The sequence below is a fragment of the Falco biarmicus genome, chromosome 2 (genome assembly GCF_023638135.1).
Source record: "Falco biarmicus isolate bFalBia1 chromosome 2, bFalBia1.pri, whole genome shotgun sequence".
In the NCBI taxonomy this organism is placed as follows: Eukaryota; Metazoa; Chordata; class Aves; order Falconiformes; family Falconidae; genus Falco; species Falco biarmicus.
In genome coordinates this window covers 85,760,616-85,786,012 of record NC_079289.1, presented here as the reverse complement: position 1 = coordinate 85,786,012, position 25,397 = coordinate 85,760,616, and the positions used below count along the sequence as shown (strand labels likewise).

General features: G+C 34.7%; 1 protein-coding gene across 13 annotated transcripts in view; it reads right to left on the bottom strand.

Moving 5' to 3' along the window:
• DMD (dystrophin) overlaps nt 1-25,397 on the bottom strand; it is a 1,162,034-nt gene that overhangs the window by 651,473 nt on the left and 485,164 nt on the right. For 10 of the 13 annotated variants that reach the window (XM_056326975.1, XM_056326977.1, XM_056326978.1 and 7 more), the window contains 7 exons: nt 24,162-24,317; nt 18,680-18,850; nt 9,353-9,532; nt 7,205-7,333; nt 5,432-5,602; nt 1,733-1,855; nt 128-265 (listed from right to left, as the gene is read on the bottom strand). In XM_056326975.1, coding sequence (XP_056182950.1) covers nt 128-265; nt 1,733-1,855; nt 5,432-5,602; nt 7,205-7,333; nt 9,353-9,532; nt 18,680-18,850; nt 24,162-24,317 — 1,068 coding nt within the window. Of the gene's footprint in view, nt 1-127; nt 266-1,732; nt 1,856-5,431; nt 5,629-7,204; nt 7,334-9,352; nt 9,533-18,679; nt 18,851-24,161; nt 24,318-25,397 lie in introns of those variants that run through there. The other 3 variants (XM_056326981.1, XM_056326982.1, XM_056326985.1) reach the window with 3 other exon arrangements.

Sequence of the window (25,397 nt, the reverse complement as noted above, 5' to 3'; positions counted from 1 at the left end):
ATAGCCCACTAGTTTTAAATTACTCCTCTTTAAAAAGTAATGAAGAATCATTTAAACAGAAAAATTCTCTGAAATGAAGAAAAATAAAGGCTTTAGTAGTATGTGCTTATAACTGTAGCTCCTGTACCTTGAGAGCATTATGTTTAGTTTGCAACAGCTGTTGTTTGGTCTTTATTTCCTCCCGTTTTCTCTCATCTGTGATTCTCTTTTGAAGCGTGTCACCCCTTTGCAGCAATTCTTTCACTGTGCTCTCGTCATCTTCACTCTGATTAAAAAAAAATGAGTGTAATGGACATTTTAATCTATTTATTACTTAAGTACTAGGAGATGTAGACATCTAAAAATACACTTCCTCTGCTAAGGTAATTATCTAACAGATACTTGCAGCTCTATAGCGAAGGCCAAATAACTTTTACCTGCTTTCTACAATACATGTAGGTACTTGAGGGGTACAAACAAAACAGAACTTGAAACCCTACAGATATTTGATATTCGATTTTATGCAGCATCCAGGATAAGGGGATGAAAACATTAAAGGCAAAATATATTTTACTTTAAAACAAAAAGAATAGAAATACCTAAAATATTTCTAATCATTAAAACTAATGACTGAAATTGATGGTATGCTAGAAGTCCATGCAATTCCTGACTGCAATTTCATGTATCATCACAGAGCAAAACAACTATAGAAGTTGAATCTGTGCCACAGCTTCTGGGAGGTCTCTCTTGAACAACATTCTATGTAAGGAAAGGGAACAAAATATGCTCAAGTAGTGGAAACTGCCCCATTAAACTTCATTCACTTAGAATTTAGCACTGCAGTTTAGCATAATTGAGCACATACCGGCTTAAATTTCACCTGTCCTGCATAAAAAAATAAACCAAAATAAAATAAAAGTCCCGTAAAGATTAATTTCAGCATTGATATGGAATAGCTATATGTAAATAATTCCTTCAAAGGAAAAGAATATTGACTCTTTACATTGCTTGTAAAAAACTACGTATTTGATCTTGCGGAGGACTCACAAAGAGCTAGTCCTAAAGACGAATCCCTGTTATTGCCTAGCCAAGAAGAGTCATCCCTCTGAAAATCAGTCTGGAGACCACACACCTCAGTGGCAACTGTAGCAAAGCACATTAATATTTTACTCCGCCCTCCCACTTCCCCACCCCACAAACCAACACGCATAAAACTTTAGCAAGTTTTAATACTTGCAAAGAGTAAATGAGTAATAAAGCCTACCAGAGCCACAAAACCTACAAGATATGGCATAACCACATTGGTTAAGATCTAATTGGCTAGTGGCATTTCTTTCAGTGATCATTGCAGAGCATTTGTTTTTAGTGAATGTCTTCTTTTACTGCATTGCCTATTTAGAAATATCAATCTGAGTTTTCTTGGGTTTTATACTGCTACAGACATTTTAATATTCATTCCCTGTTCTGTAATATTGCTGGTACTAGTATAGAACTTGTACACAATATTCCCGTTTTGTTTAGCATTTTCACAGTAGTCAAAATAATGCTTTTCTTATAAACTAACAAGTAACTTGTCACTAAAACTTTTAATTAATGCTGACTTGGGGCTTTTGATTTTATAATATATTAGCACAGTAAAATTTTGTCCAACACATATCTAAAGATCCTAACACAGATATGGAAGCTTTTAATTTTCACTCAGATTTTCTTCTCCCTGCCTCCTTCACTCAGACTTCCGTTTCAACCAAATTACCATATCTTTATTGAAGTCCTCCTCTTTCAGATTCACCCCCTGCTGAATTTCAACCTCCAGTGGTTCAAGCATTTTTTGTATATCGAAGTCAAATTGCTCCAATTCCTTCAAAGGAATGAAGGGCTAAAATGGGAAAAATACAAATATTATTTATTTAAACCCCACACTTCATAGTTTTATTAGAAAAAACAAGACATCTGTTCTACACATTACTGCTAAAACAATGGTAGGCTTTCCATTACGTGGAAAAATATCAACACCATATAACTAAAAGTACCCAAAGAGACAAGTAAAGATAGGTATTTAACAGTACTGTAGAATTTCCATATAAGAAAGCATGAAAATTCTATGGTGAGTGAAAAGTTAAAACCAAAAATTAATTATATTTTCACATTTGTGTGTAAATGCAGGTTCAGATAAACAGTGTAACATAAGGATTTATTGAAAAAATTGTGTTGACATAACTTGGCTAAAGCTGGTTTGTCATAAGTTACCCACACGTTGCTGTGTGGGTAGCACACCATTCAGATGCAAACCCACTTACTACTACCAACTGAGAAAGAGAATCATGATAATTTGCTTCAGTGTTTTGAAATCATTGCTTTCTCATAAAGAATAGCAAAGATTCCAGGTGAATTATGGAAAAAAAAAAAAAAAAAAAAAAAAAAGAAGACCGATAATTTCTGTGTATGATATTCCCCTAAAAATAATTTGAAACGTTAAAAAGAATCATCAAAATGTCACTGAAAGAGCTTGTGTTTGTAAAAAGCCTAAACAAAAACGCAGGACCAAAAACCCTTCAACCAAACAAATCAGATCAATTCCACCAAAATTTATCACAGTATAATTATGGTGCTCTACCTTAGCATTCTTTTAAACTCTACAACAAGTGACACTTATTAGCAGCTATACTGTGCTTTTTATCTACCTGATACCCAAGTGTCTGTGGATAGCTTAATGCACAAAATGCAGTATATTTATTAAGTGCATTGTAAAGGATCAGTAGAAAAAGTTTTCTTCTTTCCATGCTTTAAATGCAAGAAAAAGCGACAAATTCTTGATGATTCTTGCACAAAATTTAGATTTAAAGGTAATTAGTGCTTTATGATGTTCTAGGAACTCTTGGACATATAATTGTCTTCTTGCTAAAGACATAAGCACATTATATCCTAATTAGCTCCCTTCCACTCTTCCTTCCAGTACAATTTGTATTTACTGTAAAGCAAAAGTTTGTAATGAAGATGGTAAAAACCAAAGTTAATCAGTTAAAACAAGAGAGACTGGACATCAGCTGCAATCTGTTTTAAGCTATTACACAGATGATCTGGGACAATTAGGGTAAAAATGCCTTAATTATATCTGGTTGATTGTTTTAATGACAAAGATTTTGCAGAGTTATGAACATTAATGGAAATATAATAATATACAATATTTATAGAGAATAATACTGTGCTCACATATTTTCATCAAGAAGCTCAGAATTACACTCAGCAAGCACTTCAACTGAGGTAGAATTAATAGCAAACTACACAGTAATTTCTTCTTAAATGCTCTGAAGGATGTCTTCAAAAGTACTTAAATCTCACTAAGAGTCAAATCAACTAATAAAACAAAAATATAAAATTACTAATCTGTGAAAAATGCTAAGAAACCCCCCCAAAAATGGAAAATAGAAGGAAAAATAGTTAATGAAGTTCCAATAATTGAATGAGTTTCAAAGACTACTTGAAAATTTTAGTACACTATGGTAATTTTATTAATTCAAGACACAACGATTATGTACTACTATTTACTGATTTCACAGGTAAATTCTTATTTACTTCACTGTTATACTGATAATTGCTAGTATTTGAAAAAAAATAGGTGATTTGAAAACAGATGAGGATGAGAATTGACTGAGAATGTATTATGAGGGCTTACTTGAATTATTTCTTGAATAATTTTACCTAAGTAAGAAAAAAAGAATCACCACAAAACACTTCAGAAGCATAATAGCAACACATAATAATAATAATTCTTCATCCCATGCAGATGAAAGCATGACTAAGGGAAGTGCAGTTATACACATTATGCAGGTGGACAAAATGAGACACCCAGCAGTGTAGTCCTTTACCCAAATGCGTATGGCAAGTAAGCAGAACTAAGAAATCACAGAATCTCCTGCCTCTCTATCTAATGCAATATCTATTACCATAGATATCCTTTGAGAATCATACCATAGCTGATGATTCCCCAAAGCCCTGGAAAAGGTACCCTAAATTCTAATTTACCACTGAAATTATGTGCTGTAGTAATGCTATGTACATAGCGTATAAAGCCTAGTGAGCTGTTGCCGTTCCAGCTCATCTTGCCTATACAATCATTAATGGGACAATACTTGGGAGAGAAGGTTCACAAGTGAAAAAGGTTTGCAGGCTGTTTTGAAGATACTTCACCTTGACAAGCATCTTTTGCCCCTTCTTTGAGTAAGCCCGTAACATGCAATGCAGTTAACCCATGATAAACCATCTACGAGCAGTCCGATTTTCCCCTAAGACAATCACAATTTTACACAACCCTATCAAAGGCTCCATCAGCTCTGTATGCTTAAAGCATCCTGGAAGTGCAAAGTAAAACTGAGAAGGAAATCCAGACTGCAGATAGCAGATGTTCAGAATAAAAGCATCACACAACACAGTTGTTTGGGCTTTATGCCAAGATGTTCTCCGTCTGCAGTTTGTACTTGTGTAAGAAGTGAGAAACACGCTGTGATGGCTGAAGTACTACTCATGGCCAATAAGGAGGAAAAAAAATCATAATTATTAGGACACAGGACACATTCTTTTCTGTTTGAGAAGTTAAACCTAAATAAACTCAAATATACACAAAAAATTAGCTGGTTACAGGGTACTGAGCCCTGCATAAACCCCAAACAACTCATAAAAGCCATGTGTGTCTGCTTATGCTTTTTGCAAAGCTTATTTCCTGCTCTGCCACTGATCCTCTGTGCATTCATCTCCAGTGCTATTACAGTAGCCAGCAAACCCAGTTAAGATCAGGATCCATGCATTCTCATTATCCTGTATACCAACCTGCATAGCTGTCTGCTTTAACGTGCTGAATAGCTCTCTGCAATAAAGGCAGCAAACACAATGGAGAAAGTAGACGGCTTATGTCCTTCTTCATTTCAATTCAGAAGTCACAAATTGGCTAAAAATTACCTAACCCATACTGAATCCAGATTCAGTAGTCAAACTAGTTGTACAGATAAGTAGCTGAAGTACAGTTGATATAATCTGTATATATCTGTCTCAAACCTTGGTGAGTCATAGCCTCACAGGAAATGACTGAATGCATTTAATAAAAATTCAGCCCTCAAAAGCCAATCTATATAAAAAAAAGGCTATTCATATCTTGAAAAGATTAAGAATCTTACTAATTTCCAGATGTTGTTCATTCTTTAAAAGTTAATGAACTAATCATCGTTACATTCATATAAAGTGAATACTTTGATTTGTGAAACAGTGAAAAAAGACCTTTAAGCCAAAAATCACAAACCTTAACACTTAAAAAAAAATATATATATTCTTAGGATCTACATTTTTTTTCCTTTAAAAGTTTAGTTTTTGAATAAACTGTAGCTTGCTATGTACTTGTAATTGTGCACCTTAAATAAATACCATTTTGTATGCATCCCCATATGGAAGCAAGTCCTCCTACCTTAACACGTTTAATTCTTTGTGATATAGTTGCAAATCGCTGGTTGAGCTCTGACAGTTTGGGCTCTATTACTTTCCTGCAGTGATCTCCATGGTTTGTCATCAAGTCTACCGCCTGGTCACGCACAGAGTCCACCTTTGGATGCATATCATTCAGCTCAGCCTTTAAGCGCTATAGTCCGTGAGCAAGAGACAGGGCTTGAAGTTAGTAATAAATGCAAAGAGAGAGAAAGAGAGAGAGAGAGAGAAAGTGTGCAAAGGAATAGGGAGCAAAACCACAAAGCAAATTCAGATACTTATGCATGAGTGTGTAAATCCAGTAGAAATACATAGATAACATTCCCACTCATATACCTCAAATTTATAGCAGGAATGTATCTACATGTCTGTTTTAATATCTACTAAAGGAAATTAATGGAGAGCATTATTTCTAGGCAGGTTCTTATCTGCAATAATACAATTCTCAGCATATTTCAAAATACGCCAAATTTTTTTATATTCCTAAACATAGGAAAAGCTGCTAATTCATGTATTATGGAACTGGATGTTTAGCTGTTGTTTTCATTACTGTTCATGCCCATAGTTGAGGCAGGGGAAAATCACCAAATTAAAACCAGTGGGAATTTTTTCGAGAAATCTATCACAAACTTAAAAAAAAAAATAAAATAAATAAATGCTAATACATTCTTCCTTTGCAATAGTAATCTTAACATTAGATCCCTGTATGGGCAGAGGCCGAAAAAGATAGCCAGGCGTTCAGGGATCATAAACACCGCTGGCCATTAAGAATTACATTCTACTGTCTGTATGAAATGTCTTTGTGCAATACAAATATATACACCTGTTCTGATGGCAAAGATAACGGTACTTTGTACCTCATGGTGGCAAAATTGTTCATTTGACTACAAAAGTCTGTCCCATAATCCTGCTGAGATCAATGGGGCATTGCTTTATGTTCTGTTTTGGAATTTGTAAAGTTTTGCTTTAGTAAATGGTGTTATGTATGTGTCAGATTCTGATTTTGATTTGCAAACTGTTCCTCAGATAGTACGTACTGACCATGGAGTTCAATACAAAGTAAAACTTCACACTGATTTCGTAAGAAAAGATATCTATACAGATAACAACTTGAAGTTGTTAACAACTTGAAGTTGTTTAATCTTAACAAATAAGGTGTTTTAAATGAGATACTTTAAAATTCACATCTATCTTGCATGTTAATTTCTCATCAGTTGGTCAAATGATGTAACAGGCCAAATAAAACTTTCTGATCAATGCACTAAACCATTACTATACAGCTAGTTCACCATATAATATTCTTTTCTGTCGTGTTGGTTTGGTATCAATGCAGTGTTTATAGAATTAGAACAATCACATGACAGAGATATCAAATGCAGATACCACAGATATCAGAAAAGTATCACAGAAAAACAGATAAGAAACTAAAAATGAAGAACACAGAAAAAACAGATTTTGTTCTACCAGATGTGTTTAAGGAGTATTTTCCAGCAAACAAAGATTTAATGAGCTGCTGTTCTATTCACCAGCAAGTCTCCAAGGCTTATAATAACATATCTGGGTTTATTTCTGCAGGGTTTTAACTTTTGCAATGCAGTGCAAATTTACTATGTAATCTACAGGCTGCCAGAGGGCAGCTTCATCACAGAAAAAGGAATGTTAATCAATTTGTGATACCCTTCAAAATATGCTAGTTATGACATTTGTCCTTTTCAGTCTAAAAATTAATGTTTTCCAGAAAATTGCATTTTTTTACCTTAAGAATTTCCTCTTTTTGCTGGGGCTTTTGTTTATCAGATTCATCCAACAGTATTTCAGCACGATACATCCAAGTTGTAACATTAGCTACATTCTGATCAAAAGCCTCCATGTGCTTTTGATATTCCTGTATGTGGAAAAGGTAAATACTGCATACAAAAAAAGTAATCAGAACTGAAACAACAACTGTAATTATGCCAACGGTGGCAAACATGCACACATGAATTTAAACTTTTTTATACACAGTAACTGCTTGTTTTGTGAAGAACAGAATCTGCTGTTTGTTTGCTTTCACTTTATATTTTAAGTGTCTTTAAAAAGACATTCTAGGACAGAAAGAAGCTTCAAAAGTGACAGGCAGGAGGGTGGTAAAGTCACATCACAACACAGGTGTCTTGCACCTCAGCTAGGCTGCTGAGAGGGACAGGAAGCTGGTAGCGAGACCTACTGGAGGTGGAAAGAAGAGCTTCTCAAGAACCAGGTACCAACCTTGTTTTGGAAAGCCACTGAATTGACTGAAACATAGATGGTGACAAGGATGCACTTGCAAAGTCACAATCAAGAATGGGAGCTTTGTGTCAAAAACTCTTGTTTACATTTCATTTGACTTCTCTGCTTTGAGACTCTACTTTTTAAAAAGCTATTCTAGGTGATATTCTGATAAATCTTTTTTTTTTTTTTTTTTTTTTTCTCTCCTTTCCTTACTTTACAAGCATTTAGTCTTTTTTGGTGAGCTCAGTAAAATGAGGCTTATGCATATCCACACAATATGTATGTGTACCACACAAAATCAAAGATTTTACTAGTCCTTTTGGCCAACACATACATATACTTTTATTTTACGCTGTTCTAAAAGCAGTAAAAGACCAACTCCTTCTCTTAGACTCTTTTATCATGGGGTTTAGTAAATATTAAAGAATCCAAAGCAGAGAAAGACAGAAAGTAGAGGAATACACAATGATACCAGTCTATAAACTTCATTGTATGTTTCTTATAATCAGTTCCACAGTGAAGCTGAGCACCTACATCATACTGAATGAAATGCTTGTTTTCCAGATAAGATAGACACAGCCAGATGCTGTAATTTGTATACTGCATACAGCTGAAGAAGTCCTGTAGCAATGCTGTACATCCACTGCAGCAGCATTTGTAATGTAGCCACACAGACTCTAGCAGAGCTCTAACACATCAAGGTCTGAAAAGTCATGGTAGAATCTAAGATACCTTTGAGAACTACTTCAGTTTCTCGGGGTTGAAACTGTAGTCCTGTGCTCTCATCAACAGAAACGGCATACAAGATTCCCCAAAGCATTCTGGCAGCCCAATAGTTAAGACCCTTGTGTGTTTAAGGGTTCAGGCTGTCATCTTTTCATGACAGAATGTATTGTAAGGGAGAATATAGTTACGGAACTATCAGCAATTTGAAGCAGCTGTGGCTGAGGCTCCTGAATCTGCATTAAATGTGTATTTGGGAGTTTACTTTTGACTAGGTTGAATCTTTTCCCCTTAAGTAACTATCCCCACCAGAAAATGCACTATAAAACTATCCAAAGGAAGATCATGCAGTACGGAAAGACCAAATCATAATCGTTGAGCACATCAGGTGTGCACCCTGAGCAGAGCTGCTGCTTTAGTTGCCACTGAAATGAATCCAGTTTGCATACACCAAAGCCATCCTGTGGACCAAACCAACATGCAGGTGAGGATTTTACTTCCCAATTGTCCTATTCCAAACAGAAATGTTAATGTAGCCCAAAGCAGCTGAGGTTGCTAGTATCAATACCAATACTTACTCCAATAATTTGTCTACCAATTTCACTTGGTTTATATTAAAGTAGTTGAGGTCCTTGTGGAGAACCTGCACTTCTTTCATTAGCAAACAAACCCAAACAAAAAAGTCCAGGAACTATTGAGGCAGGCAGGAACGGGAAGCATGAACAGTCAAGACTCCACAGAGCCATCACTCTGTAAGCAGTCAGATTCTTAAAATATACACAATGTACCAAACAACAGTCACTCTGATCGTCTGTGTACCTATGTACTCAATCAGTGTAATCCAAAGCACCAGAAAAAGCACTCCTATAAGGCTGAGCACCTATGACTGGGCACCAACTTTTCCTCTGGTGAACAAATGCATTTTCCTTACCAGTAACAAATTGAACCACTCTTCAGCACGTGAAGTTACTGCTATCCAGTTACTGTTCAGGAGGCTGAGTTTATCCTCCACTAGACTTTCCTTTCCTTTCAGCACTGTTTTCAAATTATCTCCTAAATCACTGATGCTCTTAAGATGGACCTGGCGTTTCTCAATCTCCTTCCGCGTTGCCTACATGAACAGAATAAAAAATAAAAGCTCAGGAAATTAAAAATTCTCCACAATAAGATTGTGAAATATTAAAAGAGCTAGTACATTCATGCTAGAATACACGCTCCATTTCCAATAGGGAGGGAAAGCATTCTGTGAAGAACAGTAAGTGGAAAGCAGGTTGTTCTTCTTTAGCTCTGATACATTTGTAAATGTTCTTCATATACTCAGAGTCTTTTTTGGTAATAGTTTCATTTTTAAAAGAGTGAATTATCTCTCATTCCCGTGTTCAAAACAAAGTTTTAATATTATTAAACAAGAATCCACATTTTACAATATTTATATTGAGATTTTTAAAGTTCTTTGCATATAATAAAATAGCATAGTTATCAAATAACACATACAACTTACATAATAAATGGGACAATAAAGCACCACAATGACATCCTGACTTAGAGAACTCCATTGAAAATAATCTGGGGAAACCTTTAAATATTCCTTCAATATTTTTAAATGCAATCTTTTTCAGCAGAAACCATGCTTTTCTCTCCTGTTAGATTTCTTTTTTTCTAAATGCAAAAATGCATCCTTTCATTACATTCACTTGGGATTTCACTTTGCGAACTGCAATACTAAAACAGGCTATTGTCCACAGCACCTCTAAGCTTGAATGACTAAAATACATATCCAGTATCATAAGATCAGATTTGCAGCATCTTCTGCCACTATTGTCTTGCTTTATGAAAACAGATCTAAATGACCTTACAGGTCACATATTTTACTCATTATTCTTGTCTTAATATTTGTTGTAACATGCAAAAAGTCTAACAAAAGGAGCAAATCCCAACATATTTAGACAACATGTAAAAAAGCAGGAATTTAATACTAAATAATGAGATGACACAATGCAGAATATAACAATCTTGTTGAAATGCAAGGAGAGGTCCTTACACCTAATACCACATATAACCAGTTTTATGAGAGAAATTTATCTGAGCTCTACGGCACCTGCTAGCAATGATCTAGGCATATATGATCTCTGCTTATAATATAAATCTCCAAATAGAAATGAAGTCGTCCAAATTGAATGCCAACAAAAGTTAGGAGAAAAGTAAGAATCACTAGTCTCCAGAGACCCTGATTTCTCACAGATAACATGAACACACTTAAAAGAAGAACCACTTATAATCAAACTGTAATCACAATTCTTCCATCTCAGGATCAAGGCTGTTACTACAGTAGAAGTACACCTTTATCACCTCCATGCTATCATACTTCTCATGGTCACACATCAGTATGATTTTGTTGATAATATGTTTGGAAAGTAGAATTTTCAGTTTGCAATAAAGACAATACAGAAATTATTCATTTTGGCTTAACAGTACCTCCAACTTATTTTGCATATGTTATGCTTAAAGCAGTAGCTTGCTTCCTATGCTTAACAGAATTAATGATCTGATTTTGTAATGTTATTTCACAGAAAAGGTTTTACACTTTCATTTCATGTAAGTGAGAATTTTTCCACAATCTAGCAGTTTTCTCCAATATAAAGGATTTGTAATACAACCAAGACATGATTAATGCAAAATATTAACTATAAACTACAGAACTACAACAGGTTATTGTCAGATCAAAGGAAAATTATGTCCCCTTCCAGTATCATTTTATCTGTTTCACAGGAGGTACAAAATGTCATCATAAAATAGAATAAGGCAAAGAATATAATTTACCTCCAACACACGATGGAAAATTTTGATCAGCTATATTACCTTTTCTAAAAAAAATTTGCTTCCATTTGCAAAAGATTCTCTGAAGCATATTATTTATGGTTTGTGGTTTCCTATGCATTTTACATGCATGAAAATTCAGACCAGTCTTGTGCTATATATAAAAATATTAATCCCAACTAGAAATGTAAATAGATGGATCAGACAAATGTCTGTTGAATAAAACTGCTACCCAAAAGCCAGATGTATAATTCCCAATGTGTAACAAAAAGTGTAAGTGCTTTGCCTGATCCCAGGAGTTGTTCCTTTCAAAGTAAATAAACAATGTAAACAAAAGAACTAGGTGCACCTCTGGGCAATATGAATATTACCACTCCTGTGTGTTAGCAAGTAAGGGACATAACCAATGAGATCAGTAAAAATCATACTTCCCCCACCTTCTTAAATAAAACAACCAAACAAAAAACCCCACAACATCACAACGTTGAGCCCCTCAACACTACATCAAAGTGAAAAAGTCACCTTCATCAATATTTCAAATCTCAATTATTCAAAGTTCTTATTTATAAAATCCTTGACCCACTGAATACAGCTGAAATACTAGCAAGGTCTGTAAAGACAGCAGGATTCCATGCTTCATTATCAGCTAGGACCTCCTCTGTATGAGACAAGGTGTACTGGGTAAACTAACAATGTTTTTTTTCAGTTCTTTAAAAACTTTGATAACATATTTGTTTGTTGGTTTTTGTTTGTTTGTTTGTTTTGATATTTACATTTCTTCATTATATTCTTCAGAATTCCCTTCCCCTTTTCAGTATTACTAGACAGTGACAGTTCACATACACTTAATCTATTGCAATATGACAGATAGCATTGGTAAATTTTCTGTAACAAAAAGACAAAAGGACTGCTATTAATTTAACAGTGCTATACAAAACATAAAAAATGTGTCATGATCCCAAGATAAAACTTAGATTACTTCATTAAAACTCATGGAGTGGCTTTCAAAATTCACTAATTTTTGAACAGCAAGTTCCAATAATCAGCGAATTGCCATTCATTTATCACCCTTCCTTGTATGTTCTTGGGAAACAGAAGAGAATATTTCAAAATTAAGGGGTAAAACCCCAATCTTGCTGGATTAAAACTCCCTTCTGGTTGCCCTAAGATCAGATTGCATTTCAGCTGTGCAGTTTATTTGAAAGTATGTAAGAAAGATGTAGAACTTTAATTTTAACTACAGAATTTGAAGTGTTAAGTCTCTAATTTAAAAATGACATTTAAAACATCTGACACCTTAAAAAAACCAAAAAGCCCCAAAATCTCAAATACCACCGCAATGGGTATAATATGAAACATTAACAAATAAAGTGGTGAAATTCTTCCCAGAAGGACTAGGAAATTTATACATTTTGAAATATCAGTGTTCTGGTTTCAGCTGGGATGGAATTAATTAACTTAGGAGCTAGTATGGTGCTCTGTTTTGGCTTTGATGTGAGACTTTTCAGTTCCTTGGACCTTGCTAGCGAAAAGGCTGGAGAGGCACAAGGAATTGGGAAGAGACACAGTCAGGGCAGCTGACCCGAACTACCCAAAGAGGCATTCCATACCGTGGGACACTGTGCCTCGTACATGTACCTGGGGGTCTGGCCAGGCCCTGGCGGGCGGTGAGCAGTTGCGTTGTGCACCACATGTTCCTTTCTTCCTTTCCCTTTGGATTTTATTCTTTCCCTTCCCCTTTTCATTACATCTGCTATTGTCATAATTGTTATTATTGTTCTTTCATTTTTATTCTGTTTCAACTATTAAAGTGTTCTTATCTGAACCCTTGAGTTTTACATTCCTTTCCAACTCTCTACACCCCATCCCTCTGGGTGAGCGGGGAGTAAGCAAGCGGCTGTGTGGTGCTGAGTTACCAGCTGGGGTTAAACTACAACAATCAGGATGAAACTATGTAACATAAATAAAATATATACATGTTAGAAGTTGGGAAGAAGCTAATTTTCTGATGCAATCTCACATGGCATTTTGGGGGAATGGAACTATGTAAATAAAAGATTTAACTAAGCATCACATCACCCAGAATTCATTTGCAGCTCTGAATATTTGTCAGCAATGTTCCCCAGTGTTTTAAAACAGATTACATTCACTCTGCTATTTGTCATTATAGTGGTTATTACATTCAGGTTTTTACTCTTTCCCTTAGGACTAGTATATTTATCTATAAAACAAAAGTTTATTCAAGTGTGTGTTACCTGCTGGGAGACAAAGGTTCCATAAATACTTAGAGCAAAGATCGCTTCATTAAAATGTGTATACAAATTATACATATTATTTTAAGAGGGGAGAGAGGGAGAGAGATATGGCCATCTTTTCTTTACATTTCTTCAGGTAGGATCACATCTACTAGCAGACAAGAGAGGTAAAGATGAAAGCAATCTCTCCATTCAAACTTCTGTTAGACAGAATTCTGAAATATGTCTTTAGAGGAAACTTGTACTTCAATTTTTTCAAGGGCCAGTTATAGTTATTTGATACAGGATACCACAACAGAAATTCTTTGACCCCCAAAAATAACTTGTATTTCACTGAATGAAATCTTTCCTTCACTTTTAAAGGAAACATTATTCTTTTCTCACTTGTGTTTCTCAGAAAAATGCTGGTAGCGTGCCTTAATCAAAAGTGGGAGGTTGCATCACCACTGAACTCCCAGGACCTGAACATTTCCAAGAGAAATGACATCTAGGATCCTGGCACCCAGGAAATGAAAGCAATCAGCCAGATCCTTCTTTGTCAAAACTGCAAGCAGAGCTTGCCTCAGGTGACCAGTTTCTAATCCCCATACTGGTAACACCAGAAGGAGGAGAGGGAGAGAGAGATAAGACCAGCTGAGCTTCCCTTATACCAGTCCCTCCAAAACCTCAGGAAAGAAGCTGTAGTGTAAAATGAGTTTTATTTAAGAAAAAACAACTTCAGATGGTTTGAAACCTGGGCAGAAGCCAGATTGCTCTGCAGTGTACAAAGGCATGGGGACAAGCTTTACTGAGAGGTTTGTAGTTGCATACAACAGTATTTTACATATGCATCCATAGGATGACAGGTTGAATCATGTTAGTGTAAGTAAATGCAGTTCCCTGAGCAGATGTGTATACTTCGAGGGGGTTTGCAGAGTGCTCTCTGACCCTGCTGTACCGTGGCATACTCTTTCCCTTTCAGTTTACCAGAAAATCTTAGGGGGGAGGGTTGGGGGGGTTGGTATTTGGTTTTGGTTGGTTTTTTCCCTCCCCTTCATGTTTTATAAGGGAGTGAAAATCATAACCTCCTTCACATTAGCAAATACTAGCTAGGAATTATTTATCTTTGAAAACAGAAGCTACGTAGGAACGGCTTTTTTCAGAGGATGTGGAGCAGAGGGTTTCTGAGCTATACTTTACAATGATAAGACTACCATGTATCAAGTCGAGCTGCTTATGTTTTTAAAAAAAAAAAACAGAATTGTGACTCAATGCAGAGGATAGTATTTTAATTGTGCTGGTCATTAGCATATGTAGATTAAAAGAATTCATCACCAACAAATGACTGAAGAAAAATGCTATGTGCCTGTACGCTGCCTGTGCGCTGTGGATTACTTGGAAGTAATCTTTGCAATTTGAACTTCTATAAAAAAAATGAGTTAGGTGGCTCAGCTCTCACGGGTGGGATTACAGATTAATCAGAAGCTGACATTATGGCCTTCTCAGTGGCTGATTGTACATATTTATTTGTTAATTCACAGCACATCTTTTAGTTTTATTGTGTTCTGGCCACTGACTATGAATCAGTTGACACAATTTTCAGATCATTTTCTTTTACTGATTTTACTGACAGGAAATATGTTGCTAAATGTGTTAGCTAATGTAATTCTAAGTACTTCAAGTCAACTTTATACTCACTCGTATTATACACTGTGCTAAAATATAACATTAAAGCACTGGCAGACTCATACTGCTGATAGTAGGGAGTGATACAGAACTTTTTCTGGTAATACCATCTGCCATTTCCTTTTTGAGAACATGGTTTCCTGGAAATCTAATTCTTATCAGGCCAGTTCCTGATTAAAAGACAAATAACCCCACAACAGTTAAAGTCTTCAGTGATAAATGTGTTCACTAAATCAGACTTCTAATTATGAATGGATTTCTAATATACAATGTTTAATGACTATCTTCCCACCCGCATGTCATTTTCCTTATCTATTATAACAGAACTGAATTCAAATTGAAAGATTTAGCTTGTCTCTACTGAGTACAGAGGCAGGATTTACAGTCTTCAGTATATTGCCCATCTAATTTCACATAACTCAGTCAAATTTTTGTTCCATCCTTAGAAAAATATCTAGACAGGAACAATTAAATCACACACTTCCTTTTCTGTCCAGATTAATGCTGTGTTCATTAATGTAATTTCCAACTCAAGACAGATATTCCTTTTTATGTCTAGGTGTTTATACCTTTAAGACAATGTTTGCATTCATGATTTTTTTTTTTTTTATTCTAACCTCTATAATTATCTTTGAAAGCCTCTGAGTTCTTTTCACTTTTAAGAAGTCTTGGGTACTGAAAATGAGTAAGTGCAGTAATAAATATAACTGCTTTCCTGTGCTATAAAGAAAAAAGATTATGAGTTCTCAGCTTAGTTATATTGACAGCAGCACACATCCAATTTTCAGTTTGTTCGCACTATTGAGTTCTTCTCTCTCTCCCTCCATTTTCCACCTTAATTTTTCTGCAGACTTTCCTCACAATGGGAATCTGCTGGGCTTAATTCATCTCCCAGTGCATTTCATTAGATCAGTTACTGTCCTCGGCAGCCTACTTACCCAAGCAGTCAAAAGCCCAAAGCTGCAACATTAATCAGATACTGTGAGAATGTGGTTCGGGGGACTGAATTATTGATGTACAATTTTGTATGAAGCCTCAGTGAAATCCACATAGAAGTATCAGTATTGTATTTATTTATGAGGTACTCACAAGTGTTCTGAAGTGTCTAGGATAATGCACAGTAATTCCTGCCTCTTAGAGGGAGCAGGTTCTTAAGGAAAAGGTATACGCACTTCACATAATTTCTGCAAATACTTACATTTGGAAGGTTGGGATCTGCCATGTATACTATCTGTTGGATTGCTCAATATCAAAAGTACGCTTATATTTATGTGAATATTGGTTTGTATTTCCTAAAGAGAATCTTAATAAAGGAATTCTGAAAGCCACTCACTTAGTATGTACATACTGCAAAAACAGTCAGCTGCTCTCATACAAAGTTGTTTGTTTATTCTTATTTTAGTGATGAATTGACTGAAGGAGAAAAGCTGAGGTCCTATATGAGGTCAGACTGCGGTGAAGGTTTTGGGCAGGACTGGAAGCCAAAAAACTTTTACCTGTTTTTCCTGCAACCCTTTATGTATTAATTCCTTGTGAGAATTCACAATACTGAATGGTAATCATTAATAGGTGGGATGGCTCTCATTTGATATATTTTTCATTGTAATATTTCCTATTTTAATTAGCTCTTGTTACCTTTTTTGATTGTCATGAGATAAAGATATGTTGTACTTGTAGCAAGTGTAAGACATAAGAAGTACTTCCCACTGTGTAACTGCACTCATCGTCAGGATTTAGGTTCTAATTACACAGCTTCTGAAACATTAGAGTTCATATCTAAAATTAAATGATATTAAGGACAAATCTTTCTATTTATACTGCTGTGAAGCTATACACATCTGATTAATTTTGCTGAACACAAAAGCAGGAAAATAAAGTGTACATTTCTGTTTCCATAGAGCTGTACTTTCTTCCTTTCATGACTGGATAAATGGACTGAGTAACTGGTAGGTTAGTTTGGAGGCATTAAAACCATATGATTGTCTAACCCATCTCTTAAAAATCTGACACTTGTCCTTTATTATGGATTTTAAGTTCACAATATCAATCAAAAGTAATGACAGGAACTACACACACTTTACTGTAAGAAAAGCACCAAGAGAAAATGAGAGAACATCAAGCAGAAATTGTTTTTTTAGGGACTGAGGTTTTGATTTCAAAGTCAAAGCAGTATTTTTAAAATAATAATAGCAAAAGTTGATCTTTTTATATTTTTGGATACTACTTTTAAAATATTGTCCATGGTGAAAAAAACCACCCAATTCCAAATCTCACAAAAGACTTGCAGACTTTCTTGTTATGAGTCTGTAAATCATCAGCGCATTTCAAGGGTAAAGATCTGAAGCTTGAAATGGGCAGTTAAAACAGGGAAACAAAACCTCAAAAAACCAAAACTCAAATAAAGCAAACCACCAACCAAGTTTTACTTCACTGCCATCTGGACAGTCTTTAAAAAAATAAGTAAGTTTGCCTGTATATTATTTATAACTATTTCTACAATGCATGGTTAAATGGTAAAATGTTTAAATGTTTATTCATATTAAACAAAGCAGAAGTGGTAAATTTTTGCATAAAACCCCAATACTTTTTAAGGGTTTTTTTGTTGTTTGGTTTTGAAATTATATAGGGAAATCTATCTAAAATGCTGCTGGCTGTACATAATTATTTGAAATTTTGAAGCTTTGGATAATGCTGAGCATAGTTTCCTCTAATGCACAGATTTTTGTATGTGTGTACAATGAAGACTTGGTTTATGTTCTGAGTTAGACTGGATTTTTACTACATATGCAGAGTTTAAACTAGATTAGCTAGGTTTGAAAGATACTGTGCTAAGTCTTAACATCACACAGAGATACACAGTTTGATGTAGAACTCTTGCATTCCTCAGTGATTCTCTAAGATGCTTATCTAAACTGTGGCACATATAGTAATTTTGAGGAAAGTTTCATTTTAGACTTTAGGTTTTAATCTAAAATAAGAGTTCAAGGTGAAGTCTCATGGAAGTAAGAAGCCTCCAGAAAAAAAATGAGCTACCAACCAAAAAGGGTAAGAAAACAAACACACCACTTCCTGGATGCTCTCTGAACATGTGGAACAGAACAGTGTTCTTATATCCTTAATCTTTCACCCACTGGAGCTGTTTTACTGTTCAATACTCCTTAATCATGAGTAGAATGGGATGAGAGAGAAAGGAACCTCTATTTATATGGATCACTATTTAGATGGATAACGAATGGATAATTTATAGTACTCTGAAAAATTAAATTCTAACTTTAAAGTCGTCTCAGTGAAGGTTACTGCAATATGACAGTGAATTGTGCTATTGATACATGCAGAGACAAGATGGTTTAAATTTTTCTGAGTATTAACGTTAGGGTAAGATAATGCCATAACTGTTACAAAGTTCCACTAATTAAAATGCAAGAAATTTTATTCTCTTTCTTTATCATTAAATAAATCTATATTTCTGTAATAGGCATAAACTGAAATATACAAAGGTACAGTGAGTTTTATGTTGTTACCTTGCCCCAGGCAATTTCAGCATCCAAATTGCTAGGCATCCCATGCACAGCTGATCTCTTGGTCAATTCTGCATCTGTTGCGGCAAGCCATTCTGTTATAGCGTTAATTTCTTTTCGTAGCTTCCGGGACAATTTCAAACATTTCTCTAACTCTTGCTTTTTCTCTGTTACCTGCAGAAAGAAAATTTTGGTGTTTAACTCTTTAGTCAAAGAGGTTTCATGATTTTTATATACCATTCTCTATATGACACCTCTATTAAAGCTTAACTTGCAATCGCACAAGCCAAGCTGCACTTCTAATATAGTCATCTCTTGTCTTTAGTTCTTTCAATATCTGTAATTTGACTGCAAGAATGCAAACATCTACCAGAAAAATATGTGTGTAAAGACACATTGAGTTTGAACTAGCAGTAGACATCTGCAAACCTCCTCCTTCATTTTAAAGTCATGGATAGAAAATTAATTTGGAACAATGGAATTAACAGGCTTTCCTTGAGACACAAAAGAGATGTCAAAACCCTTCAAGGCATATATTTTCATACAGATAGCCATTTAATGATATTTAATCCTCAAGATTTTTCTATCTAACTACATTACAAAGAAGAAGAAAAAAAAATGCCAAAGCAAACCCAAAATCTTGAAACACAGAAATTATTGAACAATTTCAAACTAAGGAAGCACAAGTAACTTCAATTTTTAATGTGTTGAATATTTTGGACATGAAGTACTATGGACAATCTGTGGTGTGTTTGTTAAGTTCTTTTAAGTATATCACATGGTACCTGGAAGAAAGGCTGAGTATTTATATTGTCTTGACTATCTTACACTGCATTTTGGTGTAACCTGGAGGAAGAGGAAAAATACAATTTTCCTTGCAAGCCTCTGAGCGTAGTCAGGGAGAGAGAGAAGGTTCCACATACTTAGTACAGAAGGCAGAAGAGTAAATGCAGAGATCTTAGATGAGAACCTACACCACAGTAGACATTAGGCAACTAGCAGTTAGAAAATACAAATTAATAACTTATGTTGTGCTGAAGTTTAAAAAAAGCCTGAGCAAAGAAAGCGGATTAAAAGTGTTCTTTAGGTCCCTAATATTTAAAAGAAATTACTAACTACCTTGCATGTCAATTAGTAATCAAGTGAGATTGTGGCCACTGAATTTTATTTAATATTTTTAAACCAAAAATTAACTGTCTACAGTAGCGTCTGGCATCCAAAACTGGCATCAGTAGCTACGAAAAATATTTTGGGCTTTCACACTGTTTGAGTACAAGTAGTCAGAATGATCAAGTTGATTCCTAGCTCGACTGCCAAGGAGAGTTTGAGGTTTTAAAATGTAATAGGATGTTAGAAGGTTAGGTACATGGCTTTTTCTATCCCTGGGTAAACAGATCAGATTTGCCCAGGGAATAAGCAATAAAGTGTCCCTGATCATATATTATAACTCTGTAGAGTCTTACTACTAAAAACTCATAACATTTCTTCTTCACTGCATATGGTTTATGTGCTTTCTTGTATGCTAAATTTATTAAATGAGACCTCAGAACTTAAAGTCAGGTCAAGAGATAAATCCCTGGGAAGGACCATAAAATTCAGCTTTTTAGAATTTTAGTCACATATGGAGCCAGGAATTCATGCCTGTTTTTCACCTCTTCTTCTGCTGAGCAGTAATAGTCATTGTAAATACCTATTTGCAGGTACTTACCAGCAGTGCAATGCAAAGTGCACTACCTGAAATGTGATTGCCTTTGTAAGAGTTCTGAACACCCAGTATACTATAAAATGAAGTTACTGGTACGTGCCCAAACACAGAGTATTTCTGTTGCTATATACATCTCTAAATTCGGTATATAATATCAATAATATTACACTATTTCCATATACATTGTATGCATTAAGCGGTTACTGATTAATCCATTTGTTTCTACTTCCAATGTAAAGATGTATTTCTAAAGAAAAATAGGAAACAGTGCCCTCTAAAGGCCTTCTGTATCATCAACTGGAATCAAACTACTGTGTTTTAGCTGTTAAATAATTTACTCTCAAGAATTCTTGAGTGTAATAAAGAAAGGTGAAAAAAGGAAAGCAAGTATTTAAAGCAAAAGACAGGTATTTTACAGCATTTTAGTCTTACAGACAAAAATTCCCGTGCAGCAGTGGGACTGTGAGTACAGACCTGACTGGAAGCAATTGGGCCTTCTGCATGCGATGCCCTTCCAAAGGCAGCAATACCATTATTACTGCCGCTTTCTTTTAGAGTCCAGCTCCCTGTTCTGATGAATTACCATAGAGAGATCTGACACAAGTGTGCTATACACCCTGCTTCACAGCCACTCACAACTAACCAGCTACCTCAGCTGTAATACAATGTTTGCATGTACATAGGTATATGTACTTGTGTCAGAGAGAGAGAATGCAGACAAGTGAATACATAAGCAAGCACAGGCATGGGATAGTTATCATAAATGCAACCGCTACACTATGATAGTCAAATGACACTTAAGTTTGCATGCAATTTCATCTCAAACCTATTTACACTGAGGCCACTGCTAAAGTTTCAAAAATGTTGTTCATGCTTTTAAAGCATATTTGGCTAAAAATCAGTGGCAAAACTCAATGTTCTGAACAGAAAAAAACTCATTCCTTGACCAAAGAGAGATTTAAGGTCTGATACTACCTAAGCAATTAGGACTATTCAGAGTTATTTATATCCATATGTGTATATGCAAAAAGAAAAAGAAAAGGAAAAAAAAGAAAAAAAAGGAACAAATAGAAATAAAATCACCTCAGACCTTTCCCTTCTCCTTAAGGGGAAGAGTTCCTAGCCTCAGGGAATCTGAAGTTATGATACTTAAAACATATAGAAAAAACAGAGTTTCTACAGAAATTATAAAAAATTATAATAATTTTCCTTTCCATTTGAAAGCACCAACACTTCTGCATTGTTCAACATGTTTAAATTAAACTATTCCATATGCTGAACAAACTGCTTAAGGATTGTTTTAAATATAGGGGAGCTTCCTGAAGGAGGAAATATGAAATCACATAAGTGAGTCTATGCTTGAAGATGTTTTCCCTCAGTCTATACATTGCACTCCTGAGACTTACTAATAGTTATAACTATAATCAGTTTTCTCTTAAAAAGACTTTGACTCAGTGCAATCAATTAGAGCTGATAATGGCTGATTCTTTTAGTTCTATATTTCTGGGCTTTTGTGACTCTTAAACTGTTAACTACCAAGCTGTGTAAAAGTAAATCTTAGAAATTACATCTAGGACAGCAAAGCTAAACACAGCAATGCAGACTTTTGAGAAACATTAATTTGCAATATGGCTCACTTCAGACCACTAATGGCTTCCTAATGGCACATTTTTATCTCTTCATTAGTTAAGAGAGGTTTCCTATAACAATGGCACCTGTCTGCTGTTACATTAAACATAGTGCAGGAATAAACATTACAGTCCTTTCTAAAAAAATGAAGAAAACAAATACCTACTCTCAAATGATAGCTATCCACATCTTAATCAAGCAGATTCTTTAGTTTTCTTGACACTCAAAAGACTGATGTATCCTGATACTTTTATTTTCTAGCAAGAGAGAGAACTGTTTTAATTCAGGTTTCCAAAATTAGTATTATCTCTGTCAAAAGTGATGTAACTTATTATTTTATTGTACTGTACACAGAGGGGCTGGATTATCATTATGCATTTAAACCACATACTGGGCTCATTTTCCTAGCTACTAAAAATTGATGGTTTTAATAATTTATAATCTGAAAAAATAATTTGCATTCTATCATGCTTTGTATATTTTAAGTATATAACTTTTAGAAATAAACAGACAGCTGTATCTGTCATTCACAAGGCTCATTCAGCTGTTACAGCACCAAATTTACTCTAATCCTCCAGGTTTTAGAATTTCTGTGGATACTTTTAATGAGGGCAAGAAGAAGAAAACAGAGTAAAGAAGAATAGTTGTTAATTGAGTTAGTTGTGTGAAGTCTTCTTTAGGACAATGGCACAAGTCCTCTTCAGAGCTCAAAATGTCCTTGTAGAGCATTGTGCTTTAGGAGCCACAACACATTCCACAGATAATGCAGACTCAGAATAAAAAGCTTTTAGGGATTGACGTACAAATATTTTTTTTTTTTCAATCACAATCTTGATAATATTGGTTAATAGTCTGTCTTTCCTACTGTCTGTTTAGTTGACTTTTAGGAAAAAATGAGTAAAGAAAACATTTTCCTGTTGGAAACATCAGGTAACAGCATTTAAGTGTATAAGATTTGAAAAAGAAATAGGTGATGTATAGATGGAAATTTTACACAAGGAATGACAGTGCTTGAGAAATTAATAGATTGATTTTACAGTGTTAATTATATGTAAATAACTTTTTATTGGCATTATAAGGTAAAAGTCTGCCACATTTTGAGAACTATTTGGCTTCTTCTGTAGGCGAAACTGAGATTATATAAAATATTATTGGGAAAATTTTCATGTAGTTCTCGCAATCATATGCTGACTTTCATCAAGTGGTCAAACTGAGTATGTATAAATATGAGATTTAAAAAAAAAACACACAAAAAAAATTGTATTCCAAGGCAATACTTTCCTCATTACTGCGCTCAAAGGATAATGGCTTACTTTTGCCCAACATGAAGAAATTTGATAATCCCTGTTGAATAGAGGATGACAAAAGATTAAATTCTTAACAAGGGTTCACTGGTATCTGAGAAGTATACCTATGTGATAGTTATTTCACTATCATAACTAAACAATATTCTATGTGGCTTATATATTAAGATACTGTGAAAAGGTAAGTCAGCATTGTACATGACATTTAAACCAGGGAATGGTTAGAACACAGGGAATGGTAACTGAACACGTGTAGTCAAGAGTGCAGAAGCAGCAAAACAGAGTGGTACACAAATGCCTCCTGAGGAAAGCTGCAGTAGCAATAATCTTTGGTCAATAGATTTTTGAACAGCAACAAATGGAAATTATATACTTGAAGAGCTGTACCATCAGAAGCAGAAGGAAATTAAAAAGTAGCATTTTCTCTTTCATGAAGTAGATGTTTAAGTAAAATGTGAAAAACTCACAAACAAAATCTAAGTATTTTTCTGACCTGAAGTGTTTAGAAACAAGTGACAGTTTGAGACATCAAAAAGAAACAACATCCCCCTCTGATCCCTAAAAAATGATGAACTAGAAGAAAAAATAAATTAAAACATTAAGAAAGTATAATTTTAAACTGCAATAAAGCAGTTTTACATCGTTCAAGAAGGTTATTTTTTCTCAGAGCAACTGAATAGCCATAGTGATGATTGTCTTTGCTTCCTTTCTTTATGTCCCACCTTTTAGAAAATGTGAGGGCCTTGAAAGGAACCAATAACAAACTACGTTTACTTACCATACCATGATTACTCTTCACTTTTCCACTTAAAACGAGAGTACAGTTTTTATTAAAAACAGAGCTTACCTTTGCACCCAATTCATTATATTGCAACTTCAAAGCTGTAAGCCTTTCATCCAGTTCTTTTGGGTTCTCTGTCTGCTGCTTTTGAACAATCTGCCTTCCAGTTTTTATCACTGTTTCCACTTCAGATTTCACTTCACTCAGGCTTTTATATAATTTCTAATTAAACAGAAATATGAAAGTGAAACACCACCACTGAAATAAGTAAACCAGAAAAGACTATTCAAGATATTAGAAAGATGCACTAGAAGCCTTTGCATTGTTTTCTGTATCAAAACACCATCATGCATGACTCTAAGCACCTTCCATCCCATTTGAAAGCTAAAGGAGTTGAGAGGTACCATGGCATGTGACCAGAGAATAGAGGAAACTCACTCTGAGTGTGTGCATGTATTTAAAAAAAAAGTTTATATGAAAAAATTAATCAGTTTCTAAAGTAGAACTCAAATTAAGAAATTCAGGACAGCCTATCTTTACTAATAGTGTCTTCAAAGACTTGTCACCAAAAACTATGGTAGAAATGGTACAGATAAGAAAGTACATGTCATCTAATTGTTTCAAGATATGACAAAAGTTCTTTCCAAACTGATTTAGATAAGGCAGTATTTAAAACAACAGCAATTCTTGTGGCTTGTTGGATGCATTTAAACTACAAATAGCCACTAAATTAATTTAAAAATCTGACAGTTTTTCATGCTACTAAATCAAGAGACTGGTAGGATAGAGGATTTTCCCATATACTAAGTGTTAATGCTGTTCAAAAAATTAAATAATTTGTTAAAGAAACACCCAAACACAAAAAAGTAGCATTATGAGGTCAAGCCAAAATAAACTATATAATTCACTTCATTTTCCTGAATTATTTTAATGACGAAGCAAAAAATAAGGGATAAACAGCTGCTCAGTAAGTGATGGCATCCAAGCAATCTGTAAACACTGTACACTTCCCTAATAATACAAATAAATGACACTAAGAAAAATGAATGCATTCTTTCTTTCCATATGCAGAAATTTGGTACCATCATCTAAAAGAATTACTTGGTAACTCAACCCGTTTAACAGCCACATAAAGCCCCAAATAACATTCATGTAAGTAGAGTGGAAGTTTAATTTATTTTTTATTTTTATTTTAAATAAAAATTTCTGCCATGGATTGGAAATTCCACTGAATTCCACAGTGGAAAAAAGACTCCACAGAGACACACAGTGTTCACTACCACACAGCTAAGTGAAGAATGG